General features: G+C 46.8%; 1 protein-coding gene across 2 annotated transcripts in view; it reads right to left on the bottom strand.

Moving 5' to 3' along the window:
* The window catches only part of Ptpn11 (protein tyrosine phosphatase, non-receptor type 11), a 60,865-nt gene extending 37,541 nt beyond the window's left edge, over positions 1 to 23,324 (bottom strand). For both annotated transcript variants that reach the window (NM_001109992.1, NM_011202.3), the window contains exons 1-2: positions 23,129 to 23,324; positions 3,908 to 4,030 (exon numbers count right to left, since the gene is read on the bottom strand). In NM_001109992.1, coding sequence (NP_001103462.1) covers positions 3,908 to 4,030; positions 23,129 to 23,142 — 137 coding nt within the window. In that variant the 5' untranslated portion in view covers positions 23,143 to 23,324. The remainder of the gene's footprint in view (positions 1 to 3,907; positions 4,031 to 23,128) is intronic.
* Between the last annotated feature and the right edge of the window lie 2,309 nt (positions 23,325 to 25,633).

Here is a 25,633-nt window from a genome sequence, read left to right on the forward strand (position 1 = left end):
AAAGAGTTGGAAAAAGAGACCTCATATTCAGTAGAAGATTTCACCCAAACACCTGAACTAACCCAAAGGAAAGATTTAACCCCTCTCTGAAACTAGAGATCAAATAACCCCATTAACTATGGCAACCCACAGCACTGTCTATGCCTCGACCCTGCGGAGATTCTACTTTGAATGGCTGGCCTAGTTCATGGTCTAGGTTAAGTGACAACAATTATTGTCTTTAACAATCAAGGACGCAAAATTAGTTAAAATGAAACGCCCACTCACCTTGTCATGTAGTAACTCATAATCACTTTGTTCAAAGGCAATAAAGTTGAATAGGCACCAAAAGATTTTAAAAATAGACAAATAAAAGACGGAAACTCAAAATATTCAAATAAAAGATGGAAACTCAAAATATTTACCATAAAAATATATCAACAGGACCTGAGTTTGGGCTGGAGAAATGGCTTAGCAGGTAAGAGCACTGACTGACTGCTCTTCCAGAGGTCCTGAGTTCAATTCCCAACAACCACATGGTGGCTCACGACCATCTGTAATGAGATCTGATGCCCTCTTCTGGTGTGTCTGAAGAGAACAACAGTGTATTCACATACATAAAATAAATAAATAAACCTTTAAAAATATATCAACAGTCAGGCACTTGGGAGGCTGCAGCAGGAAGGCACTACACAGCAAAACCATGTTGAAAATAAATTGTGGGGCTGGAGAGATGGCTCAGTGGGTAAGAGCACCTGACTGCTCTTCTGAAGGTCCAGAGTTCAAATCCCAGCAACCACATGGTGGCTCACAACCATCCGTAACAAGATCTGACTCCCTCTTCTGGTGTGTCTGAAGACAGCTACAGTGTACTTACATGTAATAAATAAATAAATCTTTAAAAAAAAAAAAAGAAAATAAATTGTGAAAGCTTGCTTTTTTTAAATGTGTAAATATTGCCTAGAGTATGATGATGCACACCTATTATCCCAGCACTTGGGGGCTGAGCCAGGGGGGTCAGAAGTTTATCTTCAGCCTTCTCTGCATAAGATCATGTCTCAAAAAACACAAAACAAAACAAAACAAAACAAAACAAAACAAAACAAAAGGACTCAACACCAACAACAATCAACAGGACCCAGTAAAATGGCTTAGTGGTAAAGGTGCTGACCAGCAAACTTGATCTGACAACCTGAGTTCATCCCCAGTCATGCATAGGAGAGAACCAACCCCCAAAGCTGTCCTCTGACCTATCTGACCTATCCATTCATGCCATTACTTATGCACACACACACACACACACTCTCTCTCTCACACACACAATAAATGTTTTTTTAAAAACAATTATTTTTTTAATTAACACATTTAAAAAAATTTTTTGGGGAGGGGAGGGGTTTCGAGACAGGGTTTCTCTGTATAGCCTTGGCTGTCCTGGAACTCACTCTGTAGACCAGGCTGGCCTTGAACTCAGAAATCCACCTGCCTCTACCTCCTAAGTGCTGGGATTAAAGGCATACGCCACCACACCCAGCTCCATTAAAAAATTTTTAATGTTTAAAAAAAAAAAAACTCTGGAGGTGGTGAGCTGGCTCATCAGAAAAGCCTGACAGCCACAGCCAGGTCCCTGGCAGCCATGGAGACTCTGATGTAGGAGGGAACTGACACGCACAGAGAGCACACAACAATGGACAAGTATTCTCAAGACCTGATGAGTAACAGAAGTCTCATATGCACTCCCTGGGAGGTAACACTGTCCAGTCAGTGCTGACATCTCCTCTACCAAGGTCAGAATGTGCTTACACAGTCACCCTTACTCTCAGGGACAAATGTCACAGTCCTGCATCTTGCTTCAAAGGACTCAAGGAGTCCATGTGCTAGCATTCGCTTTTAATCCTAAAACAGAGGCAAGTAGATCTCTGTGAATTCAAGGCCAGCCTGATCTACACACCAAACTCCAAGCCAGCCAGCCTCATCTAGTGAGGTCGTATGTCATGGATAGATGGATGGGTGGGTGGGTGGATGGGTGGATGGACAGACAGACAGATGGATGGATGGATGGGTGGATAGATTCTTCCTAAGTCTCAGTGAGATGCTAAATAAATTCTCAAGGACATGATTTATTCATGTTTATGTGAACAGTAAGATCTATAAAAATCAAACCCATTTACTGCAATTTGAACAGCTACAACAGGCATACAGAAAACATCTAGAAAACTCCCACATCTGCTCAGAGGGACAGTGAGAATACACCACACTGTCTGGTGGGATGTAAAACAAACCAAAGCTGCCCAATGTCCATCACTGGAAGAATGGAGAAGCGAGTGTGGTGGCACCATTTGACCACCAAAGAGCCAGTACAATAAACAGCTCGATGTCCCAGCATGCAACTCTCGCTCTTCATTGGATACATGAATTACAGAACTATTAATGCACCAGGCCACAAGAGCTCACTAGACAGTGTAGTATACAACACATCATCAGGGGGATCCATGCCAACCTTTGCACAGTGGAGAACAAGACTAGGCAGGGGCTCATGGGAACCACATCTACCTCACAGAGGTTTCCTTCTGGACAAATGAAAGTGATGTGAAGAACTTTGCAAAGACTGTTCCAAACCAAGAAAGAAAAACACAGAAAGCAGGTCAAAGGTGAGGAGCCAGGACTCAGCCCTGGAGGCTCTGGGGATGTCTCTCTGCCCAAGGTATTCTCTCTCAGTCCCCTCGGTGAGTAGAACACCCAGCAGTCCTTTCTAGTTACTTCCCAAGGCTGTGACTCTGGGAGACCACAAACAAACAAACAAGAGTATAGAGGCTGGAGAGAGGGCTCATCAGTTAGGAGCACTGGCTGCTCCTCCTGAGGGCCCAACACTCACATGGTGGCTCACAACCACCTGGAACTCCACCTCCAAGAGATATGATGCCCTCTTCTAGCCTCCGAACACACACAGGGTACACATACATACACGCAAGCAGAACATTCATACACATAAAATCTTTTTTTAAAAAGATGTATTTATTTATTATATGTAAGTACACTGTAGCTATCTTCAGACACTCCAGAAGAGGGAGTCAGGTCTCATTTCGGATGGTTGTGAGCCACCATGTGGTTGCTAGGATTTGAACTAGGGACCTTTAGAAGAGCAGTAGGGTGCTCTTACCCGCTGAGCCATTTCACCAGCTCCATACACATAAAATCTTAAAAAAATAAAATAAAAGCCGGGCGGTGGTAGCGTAAGTCTTTTTTTTTTTTTTTCTAAAGATTTATTTATTATTACATGTAAGTACACTGTAGCTGTCTTCAGACACACCAGAAGGGGGCATCAGATCTCATTATGGGTGGTTGTGAGCCACCATGTGGTTGCTGGGATTTGAACTCAGGACCTTCAGAAGAGCAGTCAGTGCTCTTAACCACTAAGCCATCTCTCCAGCCCAGCGTAAGTCTTTAATCCCAGCACTCAGGAGGCAGAGACAGGCAGATTTCTGAGTTTGAGGCCAGCCTGGTCTAAAGAGTGAGTTCCAGAACAGCCAGGGCTATACAGAGAAACCCTGTCTCGAAAAACAACAAAAACAAACAAACAAACAAACAAATAAAAAAAATAAATAAATACTGGGCAGTGGTGGCGCACACCTGTAACCCCAGCTCTTAGGAAGCAGAGGCAGGTGGATCTCTCTGAATTTGAGACCAGCCTGATATACAGAGTGAGTTCCAGGACAGCCAGGGGCTATACTGAGATTTTCTGTCTTGAAAAACAAAAACAAAGTAAAATGAAATAAAAGCCTAGGAACTGGCATGTGCCCTGATTGGCTCCACAGTGCTGCAGACAGGACAGGCCCCAAACTCTAGGGGAAGAAGCAAGGCAGACAAGTATGGCCTCATCCCTCCTCTGGAAATACAGACCATGAGTGTCTCTCATTACCTCCCAACTTACCTAACAGACAGAGTGAAGTCTCCAGGGTTACTCTTACTGGGCCTTGCTAAAAAACTGCCATCGACTCCTCTGGTCAGCAGGAGATTCTCTGCCTCCACACCAGTGATGTTGGGGTGAAACCATCTTGAGGGAGAAAAACAGGACAATGAGAACCAAAGCACAGCTGAGCACCCTTACCCCACCATGTGGAGGCTGTGAGCACCCTTACCCACCATGTGGAGGCTGTGAGCACCCTTATCCCACCATGTGGAGGCTGTGAGCACCCTTACCCCACCATGTGGAGGCTGTGATCTGTGGCACCGACAGCTTCCAGGCTCACCCCTGTCCTTCCCTCCTTAGCCCCCTTTCCTTGATGGGACATTTGGATCCTGCACCCTGCAGGCTCAGGAGCAGCATGGCCAGTGGGGCTGGACTGATAACACAGTGCACTGGTGGGTTTGCCTCCCCCAAAAGATCACCCACATGGTCAGGAAATTGTCTGCATGCAAAGAAACCAAACAAGCACAAACTGTCATGAGTAAGAACGGGTACTGCGGCTTACAGAGTCAGGTTCTCATTGCTGGGGAGGGAGAGGAAAAAACCAGAACACTTGCAGGGTACCAGACTGTAAAGGAAGACACCCATATAAATTCAACTTTCTAATATATATGTAGAAAGAAATACATAGATCTACAAACTGAACAAGGTAATTTCCAGAAATAAGTGTAAGCTACCTTCCCACAAAACACTTGTTCCAAAAACAAAACAAACAAAACACCTGATAAACATCATAAGAGACAACTTTAACAGGATTTCTCTCAAAGAGGTGTCACTATGTAACTGTGTACTAGGCTGGCCTACACCTTGGGTCTCTCCTACTTGCAGCCTCTGGCATAGGATGACAGGTGCACACCATGCCACAGGAACAATCTTAGTCAGCTGGCAGTACCACCTGTCACAGGTCGCAAACTGCATGTTTCCAGATCCCATGATGGGGACTTCACATGCAATGTCCTTTAGAAGACAAAAGTGCCCACTGTAGGTGACATTTACTTCAAAGGATTCCCCGGTTTCCAGCAAGTTCTCCTTCATGTCACTAGACAGATGGCTCCGCGGTTAAGAGTACTTACTGTTCTTACAACTGAGTTTAGTTTTCCCTAGCACCTACATTCTGTAACTTCAGCTCCAGGGGGAGTGGTGCCCTCTTCTGGCCTCAAATAAATAAACAACATATTTAAGATCTCCTTCATGAAGACTCAGGTGAAGTCAAGGCCAAGGCAGACCCTGTCTCTGGAGGCTGGCTGACACGTCTAAATACTCCCAGGGAGTAAGCGTCAATACTAATGTTGGGAGCCAAAGGCTGGGGCTGTACCACAGCAGCAGTGTTTGCCTAGCAAGCACGGAGCCTGGATCGACTTCAGCACTGCACAGGGCACACCACATACACCAGAGGGCTTGATCCATACTAAGATCACATCCAGGAGAAGTGGAGGCCATGCTCACCCACACAGGAAGGAGGAGGACAGCCAAGGCTACATGAGACCCTGGCTCCAAAAATAAATAAACAAAACAAAAAGGTTTTTGTGTGTTACTGGGAACAGGATTGAGGCCCTACACACACTAGTCCAATCCCTAAGGTAGTGAGTGAGTGAGGCAGACCTAAGCTGCCTGCTAGCCACTCAAGCACCTGGTTCTCAGTAAGCAGCAACATCGGGAGCTCATCTTTAAAATAATAAGCACACTCTGTCCCAACAACATGCAAGCTGAGAACAGAAAAGCCCGCAGCAGCCCAACACAGACATGGCTGCAGCATCTTACAGGCTTCAGAGGGCTCCAACCTCTGTTCTGATTGACCTCACGTTTGATCATCAAACTCAAGACTCAAGTCAAAGGAATAAAATGGGAGTTGACTTTTTACTCCTCCAAGAGCTGGTCAAATCCCAGCACTCAGGAGGCAGATGCAGGTGGATCTCTGAGTTTGAGGCCTAGCCTGGCCTACAAAGTTCCAGAATAGCCAGGGCTACACAAAAATAAATAAAGGAAGGAGGAAAGGAGGGATGGAGGGAGGGCACAGGCAGGCAGAGGCAGTAAGGCAGGCAGGCAAGCAGGCACCCTCCAGTGGATGAAAAAGCATTTAACAGCAAAGTTTCAAAGGTAGAAATGGAGAACCTGGTGCCACTGGCCTGGTTCAAATCCCAGCTAAGTGGCTGAGCTAAATGATTAACCCCTTTTAAGGCAACCATGGCTTAGAGAGTAACTGCCCCCTTCTGCACAGAGGGCCGAGAGGATGGGTTCATGTAGTTCCTAAAGCACACAACAGCCTAGAACAGTGCCAGGCAGCACTGTCTCCCTGTGGCAGACAGCAGTGCCTACCTTAGTCCTCAGGAGGATCAGAAATTCAAGGTCAGCCTGGGCAAGTTCCTTCATCTGTATGTGGGTGACAGAGTCCTCCACCTGCCCCGGCCTCTGCCTGCAGCTTACCAGATACTTTCCATTAAGCACTCTTCCTCCACTGCCGAGCCTGTTCTCAGAAACTGACGGACCGGCCGGCCGGCCCCCTCTGCTCACCCACACAGTGGTGTGTGTGAGACTTAGCGGCTGTCCTCTCTAAGCAGAGGCCTGGACTGTAAAGTTCTGTCCGAATCAGCTGGGTGAGGCCCAGCTTTTGCTTTCATTTTGGAGACACGGTTTCATTCTGTAGCTCAGGCTAGCCTGCAGTCTCACCCTGGTGCTGGGGTCCCAGGCATGGCTCTAAGCCTGGCTCTGGCCATCATCTTCAACTTTCACTTTAGCTCTTAGGTGATCTGCAGACTTTTCCCTTTTGCAGTGAGAGTCACATTCCTTTTAAACTATTTTGTGTGGCTGTGTTCAAGCCACAGCACTCGTGTGCAGATTACAGGATAAGCTGGGAGTCGGGGGTGGGGAATGTTCCCTCTTCCACCATGTGTGGCTCCTAAGGATGGAACTCAGGTCATCAGGGTCAACAGCAATGCCTTTATCCACGGAGCCATCGCACCAGCCCTTAGTCATCTTTACACTGTGATGATGGATACCTAGCAGTGTTTGAAAAGTTATAAGCCCATACCCATAACCACCAGAGTTTTTAGAAGATTTATTCTTTTCTTTTTTTTTTAAATTTTAGCGCACGCCTTTAATCCCAGCACTAGGGAGGCAGAGGCAGGCGGATTTCTGAGTTCCGAGGCCAGCCTGGTCTACAAAGTGAGTTCCAGGATAGCCAGGGCTACACAGAGAAACCCTGTCTCAAAAAAAAAAAATTATTATATATGAGTACACTATAGCTGTCTTCAGACATACCAGAAGGCATCAGCTCCCATTACAGATAGTTGTGAGCCACCATGTGGTTGCTGGGAATTGAATTCAAGACTTCTGGAAGAGCTGTCAGTGCTCTTAACCAGTGAGCCATCTCTCCAGCCCAGATTTATTCTTATGTGTGTTTTACCAGTGCATCAGATGTGTGCAGTGCACTCAGAGGCCAGAAAGGATTTCAGATTCTCTGAGGTCAGTTGTAAACTGCCACATGGGTGCTGGGAAGTGAACCCAGGTCCTCTGGAACAGCAACAAGTGCTCTTAACCTCTAGGCTCTCTCTCCAGCCCCCAAACAATCAGGTTATTAAAGGGGAAAATGGTGCCTCGTCTCTATGGACAGTGACGCAATCCCAGCCTCGCCCTCTGGCAAGGGCCCTTATTAGTCCTCCTGAGATGAAGATGGTGGGCTCTGCAGTTGCTTCACTGTGCAGTTAATTATCAGCCTGGGCCCCATGATTTACCTGATAGCCTCTACTGTCCCCACTGTCCTCTCTTCCTATTTTACAACAGAAAGCTTGTAGTGTTTGGAAAATTACCCTTAAGTCTACAATCATCAGGGCTTTTATTTTTCGTCTCCTTAAGACTTACTTGTATTTTGATGTGTGTGTGTGTTTTTTGCCTAGTATATCAGGGCTGGAAAGGTGACTTATTAAAGTGCTGTCCATGCAAGCATGGGGCTCTGAGTTCAGATCCCCAGTACCAGTGTAAACGTTCGAAGGGGGGCAAGGGGAGTGTGTCTGTAACCCTAGTGCTGGAGAGGTGAGGCCAGAGGACTCCTAGCTTGCTGGCCAGATGCTCTGGCCAGAACTTTGTGAAGATGGTTCTTCCACTTTTGTGTGGGCTGGAGAGTTATTGAGAAACCAACTCTCAGTGAAGAGAGCCGTGAAGAGGGCAGTGGTGGTTCACACCTTTAATCCCAGCACCTGGAGGCAGAGGCAGGCAGATTTCTGAGTTCAAGGTCTACAGAGTGAGTTCCAGGACAGCCAAAGCTACCCAGAGAAACCCTGTCTCGAAAAACCAAAAAGAAAAAAGAAAAGAAAAGAAAAGAAAAGAAAAGAAAAGAAAAGAAAAGAAAAGAAAAGAAAGGAAAAGAAACAAAGACTCAAATCTGTCACTGACCAGGCAGATCTCTCCAAGTTGAAGGTCAGCCAGGTCTACACAGCAAGTTCCAGGCCAACTATTGATACAGTTGAGACTCTAGTCATTCATCTCCTGGTGGTGGCATCCTCAATTGTACTACTAACTGCTGTTGGCAAAATCCATCATACTTTCATCCCTATGCAATCCTAGTTCCTCATCTCACCTGGCTGCATTTTATGGCTTGAAGGGATGTGAGTGTATGTGTGCGTGCATGCATGCCTGCCTGTCCTGTGCACACATGCACGCATACATGAGTGTGCCTTTGTACATATACAAAGGTTGCTCCTTGAACACTCTCCACTTCTTCTTTTGAGGCAAGAGCTCTCACTTGCCCAGGATATACCAAAGAGGTTAGCAACTAACCTGCCGTCAAGCTCCAAGGTTCTACACACTCCACCACTTCCAGTTATTTTACTTAAGATGTATTTATTTTTACTTTACGAGTTTTTTTTTGTTTTTTTTGTTTTTTGTTTTTTTTGTTTTTTTTTTGCTTGCATGCATGTATGTGTCCTGTGTCTGTGCCTGGTACCAGTGAAGGCCAGAAGAGGGGGTTAGATCTCCTGGAACTGAAGTTGTAAACAGTTGTGAGCTGCCACATGAGTTCTCACGTGCCACTGGGAACTGACTCAAGCCTTCTGAAATAGCAGCCAGAACTCTTCACCACCGGCCAGCTCTGCAGCCCCCCATCCAGCTTCTGTTTTAACATGGGTTTGGGGAGCTGGACTCGGGTCCTGTGCTCATAAAGACAGGCAGATAGAAGCCATTTCTAGCCACTGCTAGAAACTGCCTCATTGCCAAGCTGTCCCTGAACTCTGGGCTCAAGCACTCCTCCTCACCTCATAGCTGGAGTTATAGGTACCCAACATGTGCCAGGTGTTCATTTATGTGTGTATATGAGGCTGGGAACTGAGCCCTCAGCCTCACACACACCCCACAAGTTCTCTACGGGCCACTGAGCCAGCAACAGCCCCTGCCCCTCTGACCTTTGAGACTCAGTATCTTTGGGGATCTTAATGAAAATATAAACATGCTTTGTAAAATTGTTTTAGTTCATTTGTGACTGGTCAGATAAATAGGAACTAGGTTGGTCTGGTAGGGCAAGACTATAACCCTGTTACCCAGAAGGTAAGAAGATCCCAAGTTCAAGGCTTCCAAGTGAGTTCAAAGCCAACCTGAGCAAAACAGTGAGACTCTGTCCAAAAAAAAAAAAAAAAAAAAAATGTAAACAGAGTTCTAGCTGCGGATCAGAGGAGAAGGCTTGCCATATGTGCACAAGCCTCTAAGTACAATCCCAAGGACCACAAGAGAAGGCAGGAGATGGCCAGGCATGGTGGCACAAGCCTTTAATCCCAGCAACTGGAAGGCAAAGGTAGGAAGAGATAAGATCAAAAGCCAGGGCTGGGCAGTGATGGCGCATGCCTTTAACCCCAGCACTTGGGAGGCAGAGGCAGGCGGATTTCTGAGTTCAAGGCCAGCCTGATCTACAGAGTGAGTTCCAGGACAGCCAGGCTATATAGAGAAACCCTGTCTCGAACATACATACATACATACATACATACATACATACATACATAAGATCGAAAGCCAGCTTCTTTCACACAGGTGAACTTATCATAAGTATTTAGCCAGAGCTGGGAGCTCAGCTCAGCAGTAGAAGCACTTGCTACCAAGCCTGAGGACCAGACCCACAGGAGGAAAGAGAACCCACTCCTAACAGCTGTCCTGATGCAGCCTGAGTAGCACATACAAGAAAAGAATTTTAATTGGGTCTCAGGGTCTTTAGCAGCCTGTGTGTGTATATCTCCATGTTCATGCATGATGAGATTGTGTGCACATGTGATAGACATGCTTCCTCCACATCACCTGTGAGAAATTCACACACAGGAGGGAACCCAACCCTTTAACTTAAAATTTGAAGGTCTCCCTGTAGGTAGGAGTCCGTTCTTTCTCATGAGTATACAATATTCTATTGTATGACTGTGCCACCATAGTCAAACCCTTGATATAAAAGGTATGCATAGTTGCTTATGGTTGCTCATATCTATAATATCCATGTTGAAGAAGCAGGTAAATCTCTGACACACAGAGGCAAGCCTAGGCAACACAGCAAGATTGTCTCAAAAAAACCCAAAAGCTCAGCCAGGCATGGTGGTGCACATTTGAAATCCTAGCACTTATGAGGGAAAGAAGAATCCAGCCTTGTCTACACAGCAAGTTCCAAGCTAGTCACAGTTACAAAGCCAGACCTTATCTCAGAAAGAAAGGAAGGAAAGAAGGGAGGGAAGAAGGGAAGGAAAGAAATGGAGGCTGGTCTCATGATAGTGCTACAGCTATCTTTAGACACATTCACATATGAAAGTCAGATTCTCAGCAGGTAAAGTGCCTGAGTGCCATTCAAGCTTGGCTCTCCACATTTGATCCCCAAAACCTATGTAAAGGTGGAAGAGAGACAGCTCCATAAAAACTACTCTTTGACCTCCATGTGCACCACAGCAAGCATGCTCCTCTCCACAATAATAAATTACCGATGAGGTTAATCTACCTAAGTAATTTTTCAGTTGTTTTGTCTTGAGACAGGGCTATCCTACTTACTGACAGGCAACACTGAGCTCAAAAGATCCCCTGACTTCATCGCCAAGCACGGCCACTAGGCTCCACTTTAAAGGATTCTTTTGTGTGTAGACATGTGTGCTATTGAACTGAAGCAGCCTAGCACATGCTAAACTCTGAGCTGTATCCCCAGCCCCTAACCGCTATGTTAACAAATACTGCCGCTGCCTTAGGAAGGCACACAACTGCGTGCGACTCCATCCGACTCCATCCTCACTTTTAGCAACACTGCATAAATTACCAAGCGCTGTCTGAGCCCCTGACCAGTGGAAAGTGTTTCCATCTCAATTTGCATCTGACACCTTTTCATGTTTCCAGTTGGCCAATTTCCTTTCTGAGCTGTCAGCTCATCCAACCCTGTGTTTTGTCTTTTAGGTTTTTTAAGACAGGGCTTCATGAATTCAAGCAGCTCTGAACTCCATATAGCTGAAGATGACCTTGAATCCCCTTCTGAAGTCTTTCTCAGTACTATGCGGGAACTCATGGTGTAATCAGAACACAGCTGTTAGCTACAAGTGTGGCAGCTATCTCAGGCTTTGTCCCCTCTTCCTCCGCTGTTTTTTCCTACAGAAGTTCCTCTTGATGGAGTTAAGTCTGCCAGATATTTCCATTGTGGGCTCTAAGTTCCTGCCATGCTTAGAGATGAACCTGAGTGAACACTGTCATGCGCTGAAGTGAGCTGTGAGCTAGTACAAGACCAGTGTCATGCACAGCCCAGACCAGAGACTCTGCTTGGAAAGCAGGCAGGGCACTGACTTTAGAGAAGAAAATTCTCACAGGCTGGCAAGATGGCTCAGTGGGTAAAGGTGTTTGCCATCACAGCTAACCATCTGAGTTTGGCCCACAGAACCCACATGGTGAAAGGAGAAAAGAGACTCCCACAAGATGTCCTCTGACTTTCACATGTGTCACGATACCTTTGTGCCCTTCCCCAAAACATGTATACATACACACACACACACACACACACACACACACACACACACATGCACACGCACAAGTAAATAAATCATAAGGCCAGTGAGACAGCTCAGGGTTTGTAAAAGCACTTACTGTTGATCCTGGCAACAGGGTTAGGCCCGGAAACCAACATGGTAAAGGAGAGAACCATCTCTTGAATGCTGTCCTCCAACCACACCCAGGGACAGACAAACAAACACACTCACCTTTCTCTCATCCATAAAACAAGAAAGCAAAATTTTAAAACAAAATAAAAAATAAAAATAAAAAATTTAATACAAATCTAATTTTAAAAAAAAGAACCACAGTAAAATCTTGTATTTTATTAGGGCCCTTCCCCTGGGTGATGCATAATTCAGTGCCTAGTGCAGATCTCAAGACCAGCAATTCCATAGGGACAGAGGACTGTCTCTTTCTTTCTCAATGGAAGCCAAACTCCTGCAAAGGGCTAGCACACAGCAAGATGTTCTTGGCTAAGGACTAGCACACAGCAAGGTATTCTCAAGTCAGAAGAGCCTCACTCTGCAGCCCAGGGGACTCTAGAGCCCCAGTCTTCCTGCCTCGGTCTCCCCAGCGCTGGAAGACTCAGTGCAGCCAGCAGCTCCCCGACTGCAGAGAATGGCTAGTGATTCTAGTGCATCCCTTACACTGGGCACACACAGCTGATGAAGCAAGCTCCCATCTACAGGGTGCTGCAGACATGTTAAGAATTTGACGGTTGCCGGGCAGTAGTGGTGCACGCCTTTAATCCCAGCACTCGGGAGGCAGAGGCAGGCGGATTTCTGAGTTCGAAGCCAGCCTGCTCTACAAAGTGAGTTCCAGGACAGCCAGGGCTACACAGAGAAACCCTGTCTCAAAAAACCAAAAGAAAAAAGAAAAAAAGAAAAAGAACTTGACGGTCAGCCAGAGATGTGAAGGAAGAAACATCAGGAATTCAAGGGCAACCTCAGCTACATAAAAAGCATAAGGGTAGCCTGAGCTACATGAGATCCTTTCTCAAAAAGCACAAATTTAGACAGTGGCTATCTAAGGACTTGGCATAAGCTACAAGCTTGTTCCAAATGAGAACTATGGAATTTCCATACTCTCACTAACTTGGCTGGAGGGAACCCTCAGCCATCTCTCTCTGCACTGTTGTACTGCATCCTAACAGCACTTGTCCCAGTTCTCTGTCCCAAGCCCAGCCTTACACAGCGGTGTATATCCATAATCAATACAAACTTAGAACAATAGGGGCCAAGGCTCTTCCCACACAGCGGGCAGCTCAAGTGGACCACATGGTGAAGAGCACCAAGCAGCGCCCAGGCAAAGGCTTGAAGTTCCCGGCATAACTGGGAAGGTCTACTGTGCTCAGCCAGACAGGAAAGGGCCCAGTCATAACAGCTCTCCAGAGGTCAGTACAGACACAGGAGATAAACTTCACCTTTGACCTTGAACTACAAAAAGAAAGCCATTATTTCTACTTAGTGCATTTAACGGTTAAAACCAAAAACAAAAGACCCACATTTTGGAATTCTCTTCCACAAAGCCAACATGTATATATATCCATTTTCATTCATTATCATGAGCTGTACTTTTATAAAATTAAATATGCAGAGTAAGGCTGAAATGCTAGATTATCCTCTGGGCCTACACACTCAGACAAGGAAGGAGAAGAAAGAATGCAGATCTGAAGTTTGAGTTGGTTTTGTTTGGGGGGTTTGTCTGTTTGTTTGTTGAGACTTTATTTTTGTTTTATGTATGGGATATTTTGCCTGAAGTGCCTGGGGACTGTGGAGAGGAAGGCTCAGGAAGAGGATGTTGATCGCCTAGAACTGGAGTTACTGACCATGGTGGAGTTAGCCACCAAGAGTGTGCGTACAGTCCTCTGCAAGAGTAACAAGTGCTTTTAACCACTAAGCTGGCTCTCCAGCCCCAAGTTTTCTCAAGGTACAATCTAACTGGAACAGAGATACTTTAACGTGTATAACATCAGTAACAAAGCCGGGGGTTGTTTATTCCCAGACAGCTAGGGCTGCACAGAAAGTCACCTCCTCTCAGGAGGAGAAAAAGGAAATGTACAGCATGTGACATATTCCTGTATTCCCAGCTATTAGGAGGTTGAGGCAGGAGGACTGTGAGTTCAAGGCCAGCCTGGGCTACATAAAGGTAAAGGTCACCCTGGGCTACATAAACTGTGCCAGGCCCACCTGAAAAACACGGTGAGATCCTGTCTCCAACTAAAATTTAGAGCCAATATATCTGTAACGCCAGTCCCAGGAGATCCAACGCCCTGCTTTGGCGTCCTCAGAGGCACACAGTACATAGCTATACATACAAACAGAAAGTTCATACACATAAAAATAAATAACATTTTGTAAACCTTACTAAAATTTGGAGCCACACATGGTGGTAAGCCCCTATCACCCCCAGCTCTCAAGAGGGAAAAGCGGCACTGCCCACAGCTTGTGCCAGGCGGGCTGTCCAGGACTACAGAGATGCATACACATAAAGGTGAGTGAAAACTGGATTCACAAGGATTGGGGTGGGGGGTGGATATGGATGGCTCCATGGCTGGAGCTCTTGCCACCCTTACACCTGTGCTCACATTCACCCACCCCACATTAAAGACACACACAGAATTTTAAAAAGTAAAAATCTTTAAGTTCAAATTAAAATTCCAAAGAAAAAAGTACATTAAAAAAAAAAAACTAAATTATACTATAAATTTTAAAAGGTTTATATATTTTAAAAACACTATAAAGTTAACTTTTTTTTTGAGGCCAGCCTGGTCTACAGAGTGAGTTCCAGGACAGCCAGAGCTACACAGTGCAATCCTATCTTGGAAAGAGGGGGCTGGGGGAGGAAGGAGAAAGGAAACAAAACACCTTTCTCTTCTGAGACACTGTTTCACTGTGTAACCTGGGCTAGCCTCTAACTTGCAATCCTCCTGCCTCAGCCTCCAAACTGCTAGTATTATAGTAAGCAACCATATGCCATCTGGAAGCAAGTTTAACCATTGGTCTGCTTATTTCTAACTCAGAGCTGTCTGGGTCCTCACCCTGGCTATCTCAGTCTCCTCCCTTCCCTACAGCATCCACTATGGACACAGATGTAGGTGTGGGAGGTACTGTGAGAGCCACCTCCGTGCCTCAGGTGAGGTCCTCAGGTGAGGTCCAGTAAACATCGCTTTACCCCTCAGCAGTAGCAGAAGCAGGCGACAGGACAGGTAGCCCTTTCCTTACCCTTCTATTAAATAAACTGCAGTACTTCATTTACAACTTATAATTATGCCCATCCTGTTATTGAGAGTAAGAAGAGAGTGATGTTTGGGAGAACGGTAGGAACCAGTATTTAGTGCAGAGGCCCAACACAGGCAAGGTTTAATAAGCATTAGTTTCCCACCGCTGTGGATGTCCGGAGGGACAGCGCTCTCATGCGTAATTAGGATCGTTTCCACAAGCCATTTAGTGTGTCATTACGCTCCACTGTCTTTCCAGACACTTTGCTTCCTCCTCATGTGGCTCGGGGACTGTCCCTATGGTTTTCAAACACATCTTCACCAATCGAAGTTTCCATGCTGGGTGCCATCACCCCCTTGGGCCTGAATACACAGAAAGTCAACTCTGCTCTTAGCTAATTTTTTAAATAGCATTTCTGATGAGCAAAGCCTTCCCTCAACTTTGAGGATAATAACCTAGCTCTGCAGACGGTAGCATGCTGACTAGGAGGATGGTGCGGAGAGATCCAGCCGCTGAGATGTTAGCTGGGAGACTAATGAGGGGATGAAGAGGAAAGTGCATTTGTAGGACTAGCATGGAGGGCTCTATGCACTTACGGAGTTTTGGGGTTGTTTTTCGTTTCTGATTTATTATTATCATGTGTGTGTGAAGTGTGTGTATGAGTGTAGCTTCAAGCCACAGTATGCTACAGGTCAGAGGGCAGCTGTGGGAGTCAGGACTGAATTCCGTTGCTTAGGCATGTGCAGCCCAAGCCGTGCCTTCTACAAGGCCCTGCACTTGTTTTTTGTTCTAGGGGATCGTTTCTGGTTTTGTTGTTATTGTTTTGAAGCAGGGTTTCATGTAGCCCAAGCTAGCCAGTCTCAAACTCCTGATCCTCCTGCCTCCACCACCCAAGTGTTATAACTCTAAACATGGACCACCTGAGACTCTGGCTCAAGTTCTTCAGACATTAGGTACTAAAACCAACACCTGGTACCTAGCTAGCAGAGTTTACCACAGTAGGGACTATCCCACAAACCATCACAGTAGCACCACCATGAGCAGTGTCTATGCTAGCTAAGGAAGAAAGGCACACACAAGTCCATTTGAGTTTATCAATGAAGTGGCTGATATTTACTGACCAACAAGACTCTGGAGGATGGCCGGGGAGTAGTGTGTGTGTGCATGCATCTAAGCATCCCCAGCAGAGGTACTTATGAAAAAGAGCCTCAAGTCAGCTTCTGAAACATGCCCTCTGCTGAGAGGACTTGAAGAAATAAAGGGCATACAATTAAGTTACACTCAAGCCAGGCAGAAGCCCAGCAATTAGGACTCTAAGTTCAAGGCCAGTTCTGCTACATAGCAAGTCTTGGAGGCCAGCCTGGGTACAGGAAGCCCTGTCTCGAAACACCAAAGGAACAAAATCTGGCGTGAGAGTAGAGTCTATCATCCCAGCACTCACAGGGTGGAGGTAGATGGACTGAGAAGTTCAAGGTCATCTTCCATTCCATAGAGGTGGGATGGATACTATTAGAAGGGTATTCAAAGAGAATCTAAATCCTGGGTTAGAGACCAGGCACATAGCTCAGTGGTAGAGCACTTGCCTAACATGCAGGAGAGCCTAGGTCCAATCCTCAGCATTGCATTAAGTAATTAATTAATCAATCAATCTAAGCTTTAGGATCAAAGCTGTGCACCACCACACAGTAATAATAGATAGAACTCAGTAAAACAAATGCTGAGGTAACCACAGGCGACCCGAGTGACAGTGCTGACATCTGCTCTGAGAGCTTCCCGCCCCAGGACACAGGAAGAGCAGCTGCAGCAAGGAGGAGTTAGAGTTGGAGGTCCACAGTCTCCTCTCAGCTCCTTGCCAGCAAATAAGTGACCCTGTTCTACCCTTCTCACCTCTAGCCCCAGAAAAATCACGTGCCTTGCAGCAGGAACACCACAGCTTGGTACTCTGAGTAGGTGACAACAGTCCCCTCCCCTAGTTACATGTGAGTATGAGGAAGGCTAAGTCAGGAAGAAAAGCAGTCATTAGGGACGAGCAATCTAAGCTACCAAAAAAAAAAAATGTGAGAGCAGCTCTTCTCAGTCTGGTAGCAGACGCTCTGTCCAGATAAGTCCCTGTCTTCTGGCGTCTCACTGGTCAGCATCTCCGCTCCGATGACAGGGCAATAAAAGAAAACAGCCTCCAGAAGCCAATTTCCACAGAGTGCTTCTCCCCCACTTCAAAGCCTCGCTCTGTCTGATCTCACTGAACCCCCTCCTGCGCTCCTGCCTTCCCAGGAGCCAGAAGGATATTTTTAAACAGATCAGCTCAAGACACTCCCCATCACATCCTTCTAAGGCTTTTCACTGCTCTGGGGTGCACATGACACTGACGACCTTAGGAGTATCCACGGGGCTGCGGGGGTAGCTAAGTGGTAGAGCACAGGCTCAGCTGTGCAAGAGGCCCTAGGTTCCATTCCCAGCACAAGAAAGGAAAAAATAATTTTTTTAATTAAAAAAAAAAGGATTCCTGTATGGTTTAATCCCCACCACATATGCACCCCTCGTTCCAGGGGCCCTACTCCCTCCTGCTCACCAAACACGCCTGAAACTTCCCCAGCTCAGTTCTTCTATACCACAGATTCCTCAGACCTGGAACACTCAGTGCCTAGCCCAGGAGCTGGCATACAGTAACACCACCTTGAGATCAAGGAACAAGAGGTGGGGTATGCCCCTAATCGCAACACTCAGGAGTCCTAAAAAGCATGAGTTAGGTGAGACCCTGTCTCTAAATAAACAAATGAGCCAGGCGTGTGGCACACACCTATAATCCCAGCACTACGGGGCTGCAGGAGGATCAAGAGTTTGAAAGCATCCTCAGCTAAGTTTTAGACCAGACAAGCTACACTCAACCCGTCACAATGAACAAAATAAACTCACCAGTGAATGGACAGACATTTTATTACTGTGGCTGATACAGTAAGGACTTGCTTTTGTTTCAGGTTTTGTTTCCTACACCCCAGGCAGGCCTCAAATTCACAGCAATTCTCTTGCCTCGGGCTCCTGGGTGTTGGGATTACAGGTGTGCGCCATCAAACCTGGAATTATCTTTAACACAGACTTGTAGACGACATCCTCTGTAGACTTGAAGATGTAGGTTGGTGATAGTGTTTGCCTAATATGCTAAGGCTCTGGATCCAAGGCCAGCACTACAAACACTGAAGTACAGTATGGTAGCACATGCCTGTAAGGCCAGCACTCAAGAGACACTGAAGCAGGAGGATTCTGAGACCAATCTGAACTATACAGAGACACCCTGTCTCTAATTAAAACAGACTATGTGCAGACAGTGAGGGGACGCTAGATAGCTGACAGGCCTGCCTCTGGCAGGTCTTGCCCTTATTCCCATTCCCTGACTTGCTAAATAACTGTTAGATTATATTCTTAAAGCTAGCCACCAAGGTCTATTCCCTTATTTGGCCACTTCCTCCTCCTGAGGCTGACTACCAAGGTCCAGCTATCAAAGTATTGTAGTCTAGCAATCAAAAGTCCCCTTTGTCTCACCTAATTAACATGCCTAATTAAAATTAAACACCTCAGAGCTGGGCGTGGTGGCGCACACCTTTAATCCCAGCACTCGGGAGGTTCGAGGCCAGCCTGCTCTATAGAGTGAGTTCCAGGACAGCCAGGGCTAAACAGAGAAACCCTGTCTCGGGGGAAAAAAAAAATTAAATACCTCATCTTAACATATGGTTACCCTTTTTACCTTTATAAACCACCATTTTCCTATGGGTCATGGGCTGTCTCCTCTCTATCCAGAGTCAGTAGTCCCCTGGGACAAATACCCCTGCCTTCTCTTCTCCTTCATCCTCTATCTCCTGACTTTGTCTCTTATTTCTTGCGCTGTTTCTCTGGAGCAAATAAATCTCCTTGTGCTGAGAATTTGGTCTTAGAGGTCCTGAGCCAGTCCCCACACACACATTACCTAAGTACATACAAACATACATAATTGCACCTAAATGTACATTACAATGCAGTCAAACAAATGCATTCTACATGGCATCATCACACACCGATCAGCTGCAGATCTCAACTTGGTATTAGTTTCATCCACCTCATTTGGTGTTGGACTCCTTCATAAACTCAATGCTCCTTGCAAAGATGCACAATCACAGCCCCCTTCCCAAGACAGCACTGCCAAGAACCACAGCAACTTTGCTAAACACACACAATATTCTCGAAGTCACGATAATGAACTGGGCTGCACTTTAAAACATCTGAACCCATCTGAGGGTCTTAAGCCCCGATACAATGGAAACCCCCTAGTAACTGCCCAACAACAGTGCTTGCCCTTCCCCTAAAAATGTCATTCTCAGACGGCAAGTGCTGCCTGTGTCTCCTAAAGCACAGAGCACTCAGCTCAGTGTCCCTATTGTTCTGTGACTGCCTATGTCCACCAGGGCCTCCTAGTGACAATTACAAACAAGAGTTGGCTCTGCCTTTCCAAGATCATGTGCATCTCCTAACAGTGTACACATTGAGCATGATCAAGAATGGAAAGCAATTGGTACAGCCTGTGCCCTTGGGCAACGCCAGCCCAAACCCCGACTCTTTGTAGGGTCACACCAAGAATAAAGACAGCGAGGCGCGCCGGAGAGACTCGGGCACTGCTGGTTCTCCCCAGGGAGATAACCAACGTGGCTGCCAGGGAGCACCTGGGACAAAATGTACTTGCCCTGCAATGACAAACCAGAACCCTCCAGTCTGAGGACAGTTCAACATTCCACCCTCCACTCCAGCCAGCACTTGTATCTTAGAGGAACAGAAAGCGACTGAAGAGAGAAGACTGGCGAGGGCAGGCAGTGGTGTCAGCTGGGGGAGAGCAAGGTAAGGCACAGGACAGCTTGAACATCTAAGTCCACCGTCCTCTCAGCTAGATGGCCCGGGACCAGCCACTCAATTACTCCATGCTTTCCTTTCCCTCCCCACCTTCAAGGTTGGGAAGCCAACACGGTGATTATACCCACATGCTGGCTTCGGAATGCTCACAGAAACGTAGTCTGCAATACTGATCAAAATGAACCGTTTTCCGACTAGCGCTGGTACCGCTCAGGAAGATCTCTGTGCACTCAAGGACAGCTTGTTCTGCGTAGCAAGTTCTAGGCCAACCAGAATGGCAGGGTGAGACCCCGTCTAGCTTTACCATGACAATTAAGTAAAACAAGCATCAATATGGTGTCTGCCATCCAAGTGTCAGTTCCTATGATCACTTCCTCAAAATGACCTTCCCTGAATCCCCATCGGAACTCAAGAGTGTTCTCAGATCCTCAGGCCAGCACGATGGCTCCATGTTTAACTGTACTCCGCCTAACAACCTCAGTTCCAGAGATTCTCCCTAGAATGCAACTGTTTTCTGACTTACACACACACCACTGAGATCATGGAAAAAAACAAAAAAACAAAATATGCACCAGCTACAAACAGTGGCTGCTCTTGCAGAGGACCCAAGTTTCACTCCCAGCACTCATGGGAGGCAACTTAAAACCACCCGTAACTACAAGTCCAAGGGATCTGACACACTCCTCTGAACACTGCAGACACACACACACACACACAAATTAAACAAAAAAAAAATTTTCTTTAAAAAAAAAAAAAAGAACTAAGACCATTTGGAACTGACATGAAGATACAGAAATATCCATGGAAGAAAACCGAGTCAAGAAACAAACTCACAATAAGGACAAGTGTTCTTCAACAATGGGGCAGACTCTACCTGTGGAGAGGCTCCCCAGCAGTGTTGCTGGGACAATGGACGGCCACTCGGAATAGAAAGCAGGTACCCACACAATAATCAATCACCAGCCCCAGAGGGAATGAGGCAGGCACACGCTGCCTACGCCTACAAGATACCCATACAAGTAAAATCAGAATAAATCTTTATCAAACAAGGAAATCAGGACTCAAAGCTATGGACAAGCTGTATGCAGCTCTCTGGGAGTAAAACTGGAAAGTAAGCAGTGACAGCCCCTTTGCAAACAGGCTGCAAGTGCCTGCCCACAGTAGATCCAACCGTTCAGCTTGCAGAGAGCTACAGCAGAGAGGTGAGGCCACGCTGACGCCTCTGCAGCAGCAGTCACAGAACCATATGTGAGTGACAAACTCTAGAGACAGCCAAAGGTCCTCAGAAGAATAAGCAGCCCTACAATGGCATGCTGTTCAAACAGCAGCAGCGAGCAATGAACTCTCAGACAATCCGGAACAAGTCCGCTAAGCCGGGGTGTGGCAGCACGTGGTACCTAGTCTGACAGCCTGAGTTAAATCCCTGGAACCTGAATGGTAGAGAGAGAGAGCCAATGTCTACATGTTGTCTTCCGACCTACAAATGCCTACCATGACATGGGCCCACACACAATGAAGAAATACATGTTTAAAAAAAAAAAATGAGCTGATGAGATGGCTCAGTGGGTAGGAGCACCCGACTGCTCTTCCGACAGTCCGGAGTTCAAATCCCAGCAACCACATGGTGGCTCACAACCATCCATAATGAGATCTGACTCCCTCTTCTGGAGTGTCTGAAGACAGCTACAGTGTACTTACATATAATAAATAAATAAATAAATAAATCTTTAAAAAAAACTTTCAATAATAAAAATCAGGACTCTCCCCGCCCCCAACGCAAAAAAAAACAAACAAACAAAAAAAAAAAAAAAAACAAAAAACAAAAAAAAAAAACAGCTCATATTTGTGTAATGCCATTAATCTAAAATCCTAAGAAAGGTAGCAACAGAACCGTGGTCGGAGGGAAAGCAGAGGACTGGTAAGACCAAGCTGAGGGAAACCTCACCAGGAGTCGTGGATATGTTCATTATCTTGACTGCTGTAATGGTCTCAAGTATACGCATAAGTCAAGGTTTAATCAAACTGTCCGCCGAATCAGGTGCAACTTATCTCAATAAAAATGTTGGTTTTTTTGTTTTGTTTTGTTTTGTTTTTTGTTTTTGTTTTTCGAGACAGGGTTTCTCTATGTAGCCCTGGCTGTCCTGGAACTCGCTTTGTAGACCAGGCTGGCCTCGAACTCAGAAATCTGCCTGCCTCTGCCTCCCAAGTGCTGGGATTAAAGGCGTGCGCCACCACGTCGGGCTTAAAGCTGATTTTAAAACTAAACAAGTCCTTATAGTGTGATCCGGCCTGTAACCCCAGCGCTAAAGGGGTTGAGATAAAGGGGAAATGTACACTGGATGCTAACCTGGGCAACACAGTGAGAGACTTGCACCTCTTACCAGGTAACATGCCACAATGTACTTCATCCTGAAAACTCAATTTGGTCATGTTTAGGAAAGGGATTCCACCACCCACCTCGTACCACTGCGGTACGCGTTAAGCTGGCTTCTAGTAAGAGCAAAGTCAATGTCACTAATGGAGTCTCGTTACCCTGAAGTGGAAACTCACTCATTCGCCTCCAATCTAAGCTTCAAATCCTGTCCTGTGACGAGCACGTTATTCCCGAGCCTCAGTTTCCACATTCGTCAAACAGAGGGGACAATCCCACGGCCAGATACGGTTCCCTTTCCTCCCACCTTTCAAAGCAAAGATCACAGTGGGGAGGGAACACTCCCAGCCGCTGCAGAGAGCTTCAGTTTTCCCACTTCTGGCACTTGGGGGCGAGGGCGAAGACGCAAAAAGGGGGCACCTGAAAGGGTCCTGTGTGAAGGCCCCGCGGTGGCCCGGGCGCCTCCCCGAGCGCGCGGGGTTATTTCGGAATCCCCAGGAGGCGACGCTCATGAGGCAATGGGTCAGGAATGCGGCGGCCGGCCGGGGCCGCGGGTGTCCCCACGGGCATCCCGGGCCGCGGGAGCAGGAACTCGGGGCGGCAGGAAATGAATGGGGACCCGCGGGCGGGGCGGCGGGGAAGCCAAGCCGACGGGGAGTCCCCGGTGTGACCCCCGGCGGCCCGCGCAGTCCAGAGGCAGCGGGGACCCAGGCCGCGGCCCGGCCCCTGCGGGCGGCTCACCTCCGCGATGTCATGTTCCTCCCGTCTCCGGCTCCGCACGGACCCGCTGCTCGCTCAGGCTCCGCGGGGTACCGTCACATGGAGGGGGCCCGAGCGAGGCCCCGCTCCGGAGCCGACACGGGTGCGGGCAGAGCCGGCCGGCCGCGCGCGCACAACCCCCTGCCAGGCCTGGATCCCGGACACTGCGCGGCCGCCCCGCCGCCCGGCTCGCTCCGCCCTCGCCCGCGCCCCCGCCCCTGGCCGCCGGCGCCTGCGTGACGTCATCGCGCGCCGCCGCCACGGCCACTATCTGCTTCCGGTTTGCGGGGCCCTGAGCAGTGCTAGGGAGTTTGGTGTGGGATTCCTCCTCTGAATCGGTGCGGCTACACCCGTGAACGCCTGGACGATTCTTCTAAACGGGGACGTCGCACATAGGTGCGAGGACACAATACACAATATGCATCCAGGGCGGCTGCACACGGGAAAAGAAGCAAACAAATAAGGGAGGGGGAACACGAGTTCGATTCCCAACACCTACCTGTATGGGGCAGCCCACAACCTTCTGTAAATTTGGTTCTACCGGATCCGCCGTTCTCTTCTTGTGGCTCCTCGGGCACTGCACTCACGGGCACATATCCATACACATAATGTTTTATGATTTACTCCTTTTGCCCGGCAAGGTGGCGTACGCCTTTAATTCCAGCACTAGGTAGGCAATAGCAAGTGGATCACTGTGAAATCGAGGCCAGCCTGGTCTGTATAGTGAGTTCCAGGACATCTAAGTAGGGAGACCCTGTCAAAAAGAAATATATATTACTTTTTTTTTTTTTTTTTTTGGTTTTATGAGACGGTTTCTCTGTGTAGCCCTGGCTGTCCTGGAACTCACTCTGTAGACCAGGCTGGCCTCAAACTCAGAAATCTGCCTGCCTCTGCCTCCCGAGTGCTAGGATTAAAGGCATGCGCCACCACGCCCGGCTAGAAATATATATGTATATATATATATATTACTTTGTATTTTTTAATGTTTAGTGTATTAGTGGTTGCCTTGCATGTAAGTATGTGTGTAACTGCATGAGTGCCTAGAGCCCAAGATCTGAAAAGAACAACAGTTCCTGGAACTGGAGTTACAGGCAGTTGTAAGCTGTCATGTGGGTGCTGGAAACAAAACTTAAGACCTCTGAAAAAGCACTCAGTATTCTTAACTGCTGAGCCATCTCACCAGCCTCTCCCGTTGAATATTTTTTGTTTTGTTTGTTTATGAGAAAAGAGACAACCTATGTACCACGGCCATACTTTTACAACTTGAACTAAAATTAACACAAATGTTTTTTGCAGTTTCACCCATACCGGGATTAGCAATCCTAACAAGTGATCCTTTTTCTAAATTAAGAAATCTGACCTTTTCACTTCAAAGAAACACTTCATAACTTCTCCTTCCAAATGTCCAAATTGTTAGTACCAGTACGCTGCTACGGGGGTTGGGGAGGGGGACTTTGTTAGATGAATGTGGCTTTCTTGAACAGCTCCATCTTAATGAAGTGTAAAGTTATGAAACTGATGAACTAGAAGCTACATAGATGGATCAGCAGATAAGAGAGTTAGCTGCCCAAAAGTCAGGCAGTGGTAGTGCATGCCTTTAATCCCAGCACTTGGGAGGCAGAAGCAAGTGGATCTCTGAGTTCGAGGCCAGCCTGGTCTACAGAGTGAGTTCCAGGACAGTCAGGGCTATACAGAGAAACCCTGTCTCAGAGAGAGAGAGAGAGAGAGATTGAGAGAGAGAGAGAGAAATAGTTGCTCCTCAGAGGACTAGGTTTCAATTCCCAGCACCAACCTGGCTACTTATAACTAACTATCTTATCTCCAGCTCCAAAGGACCAGACACCCTCTTCTAGCCCAGTGAGCACCTGCATGCACCCACACACAGATTTTTTAAATTAAATTGGTGAACTATTTCTGAAACTTTCCAATTTCATGGCTTCAGACTGCAGTTGGCTGTGGATAACAGGGAAGGCAAAACTCTGGAAAGCAAAAGGAACTAACAACATGATCATTTTTTATTATTTTATTTTGTTTTTTCCAGCCAGAGTCTTACTATGTAGTTCTGGCTGGCCCTGGAACTCACTAAATAGACCAGGCTGGCCTCAAACTCAGAGGTCCACCTGCCTCTGCCTCCTGAGTGCTGGGATTAAAGGTGTTGGCTATCATGCCTGGCTATGACCATTTCTTTAATTTCATTTATTATTATTACTGGGAGGAGGGGCATGGAGCAAGTACATGCCTCAGAATGTGTGTGTGGAAGTCAGGGAACACCTTTAGAGTCAGTCCCAGGGATCTAACTCAGGTCAACAGTCCTGTACTGATAACACCTTGACCTATTGCGGTATCTTGTTGCCCTCATATGACCATTTTAAGTTTTAGATAGCATGGGCTTCACTGAAATGTCAGATGAACCCTTGTCTGTAAAAGACCAATATGCAGGGATAATTTAGAAGATATAAATTCAAAAAAAAAAAAAGAAAGAAAGAA

Source organism: Mus musculus, chromosome 5 (assembly GCF_000001635.26).
Source record: "Mus musculus strain C57BL/6J chromosome 5, GRCm38.p6 C57BL/6J".
Taxonomy (NCBI): Eukaryota; Metazoa; Chordata; class Mammalia; order Rodentia; family Muridae; genus Mus; species Mus musculus.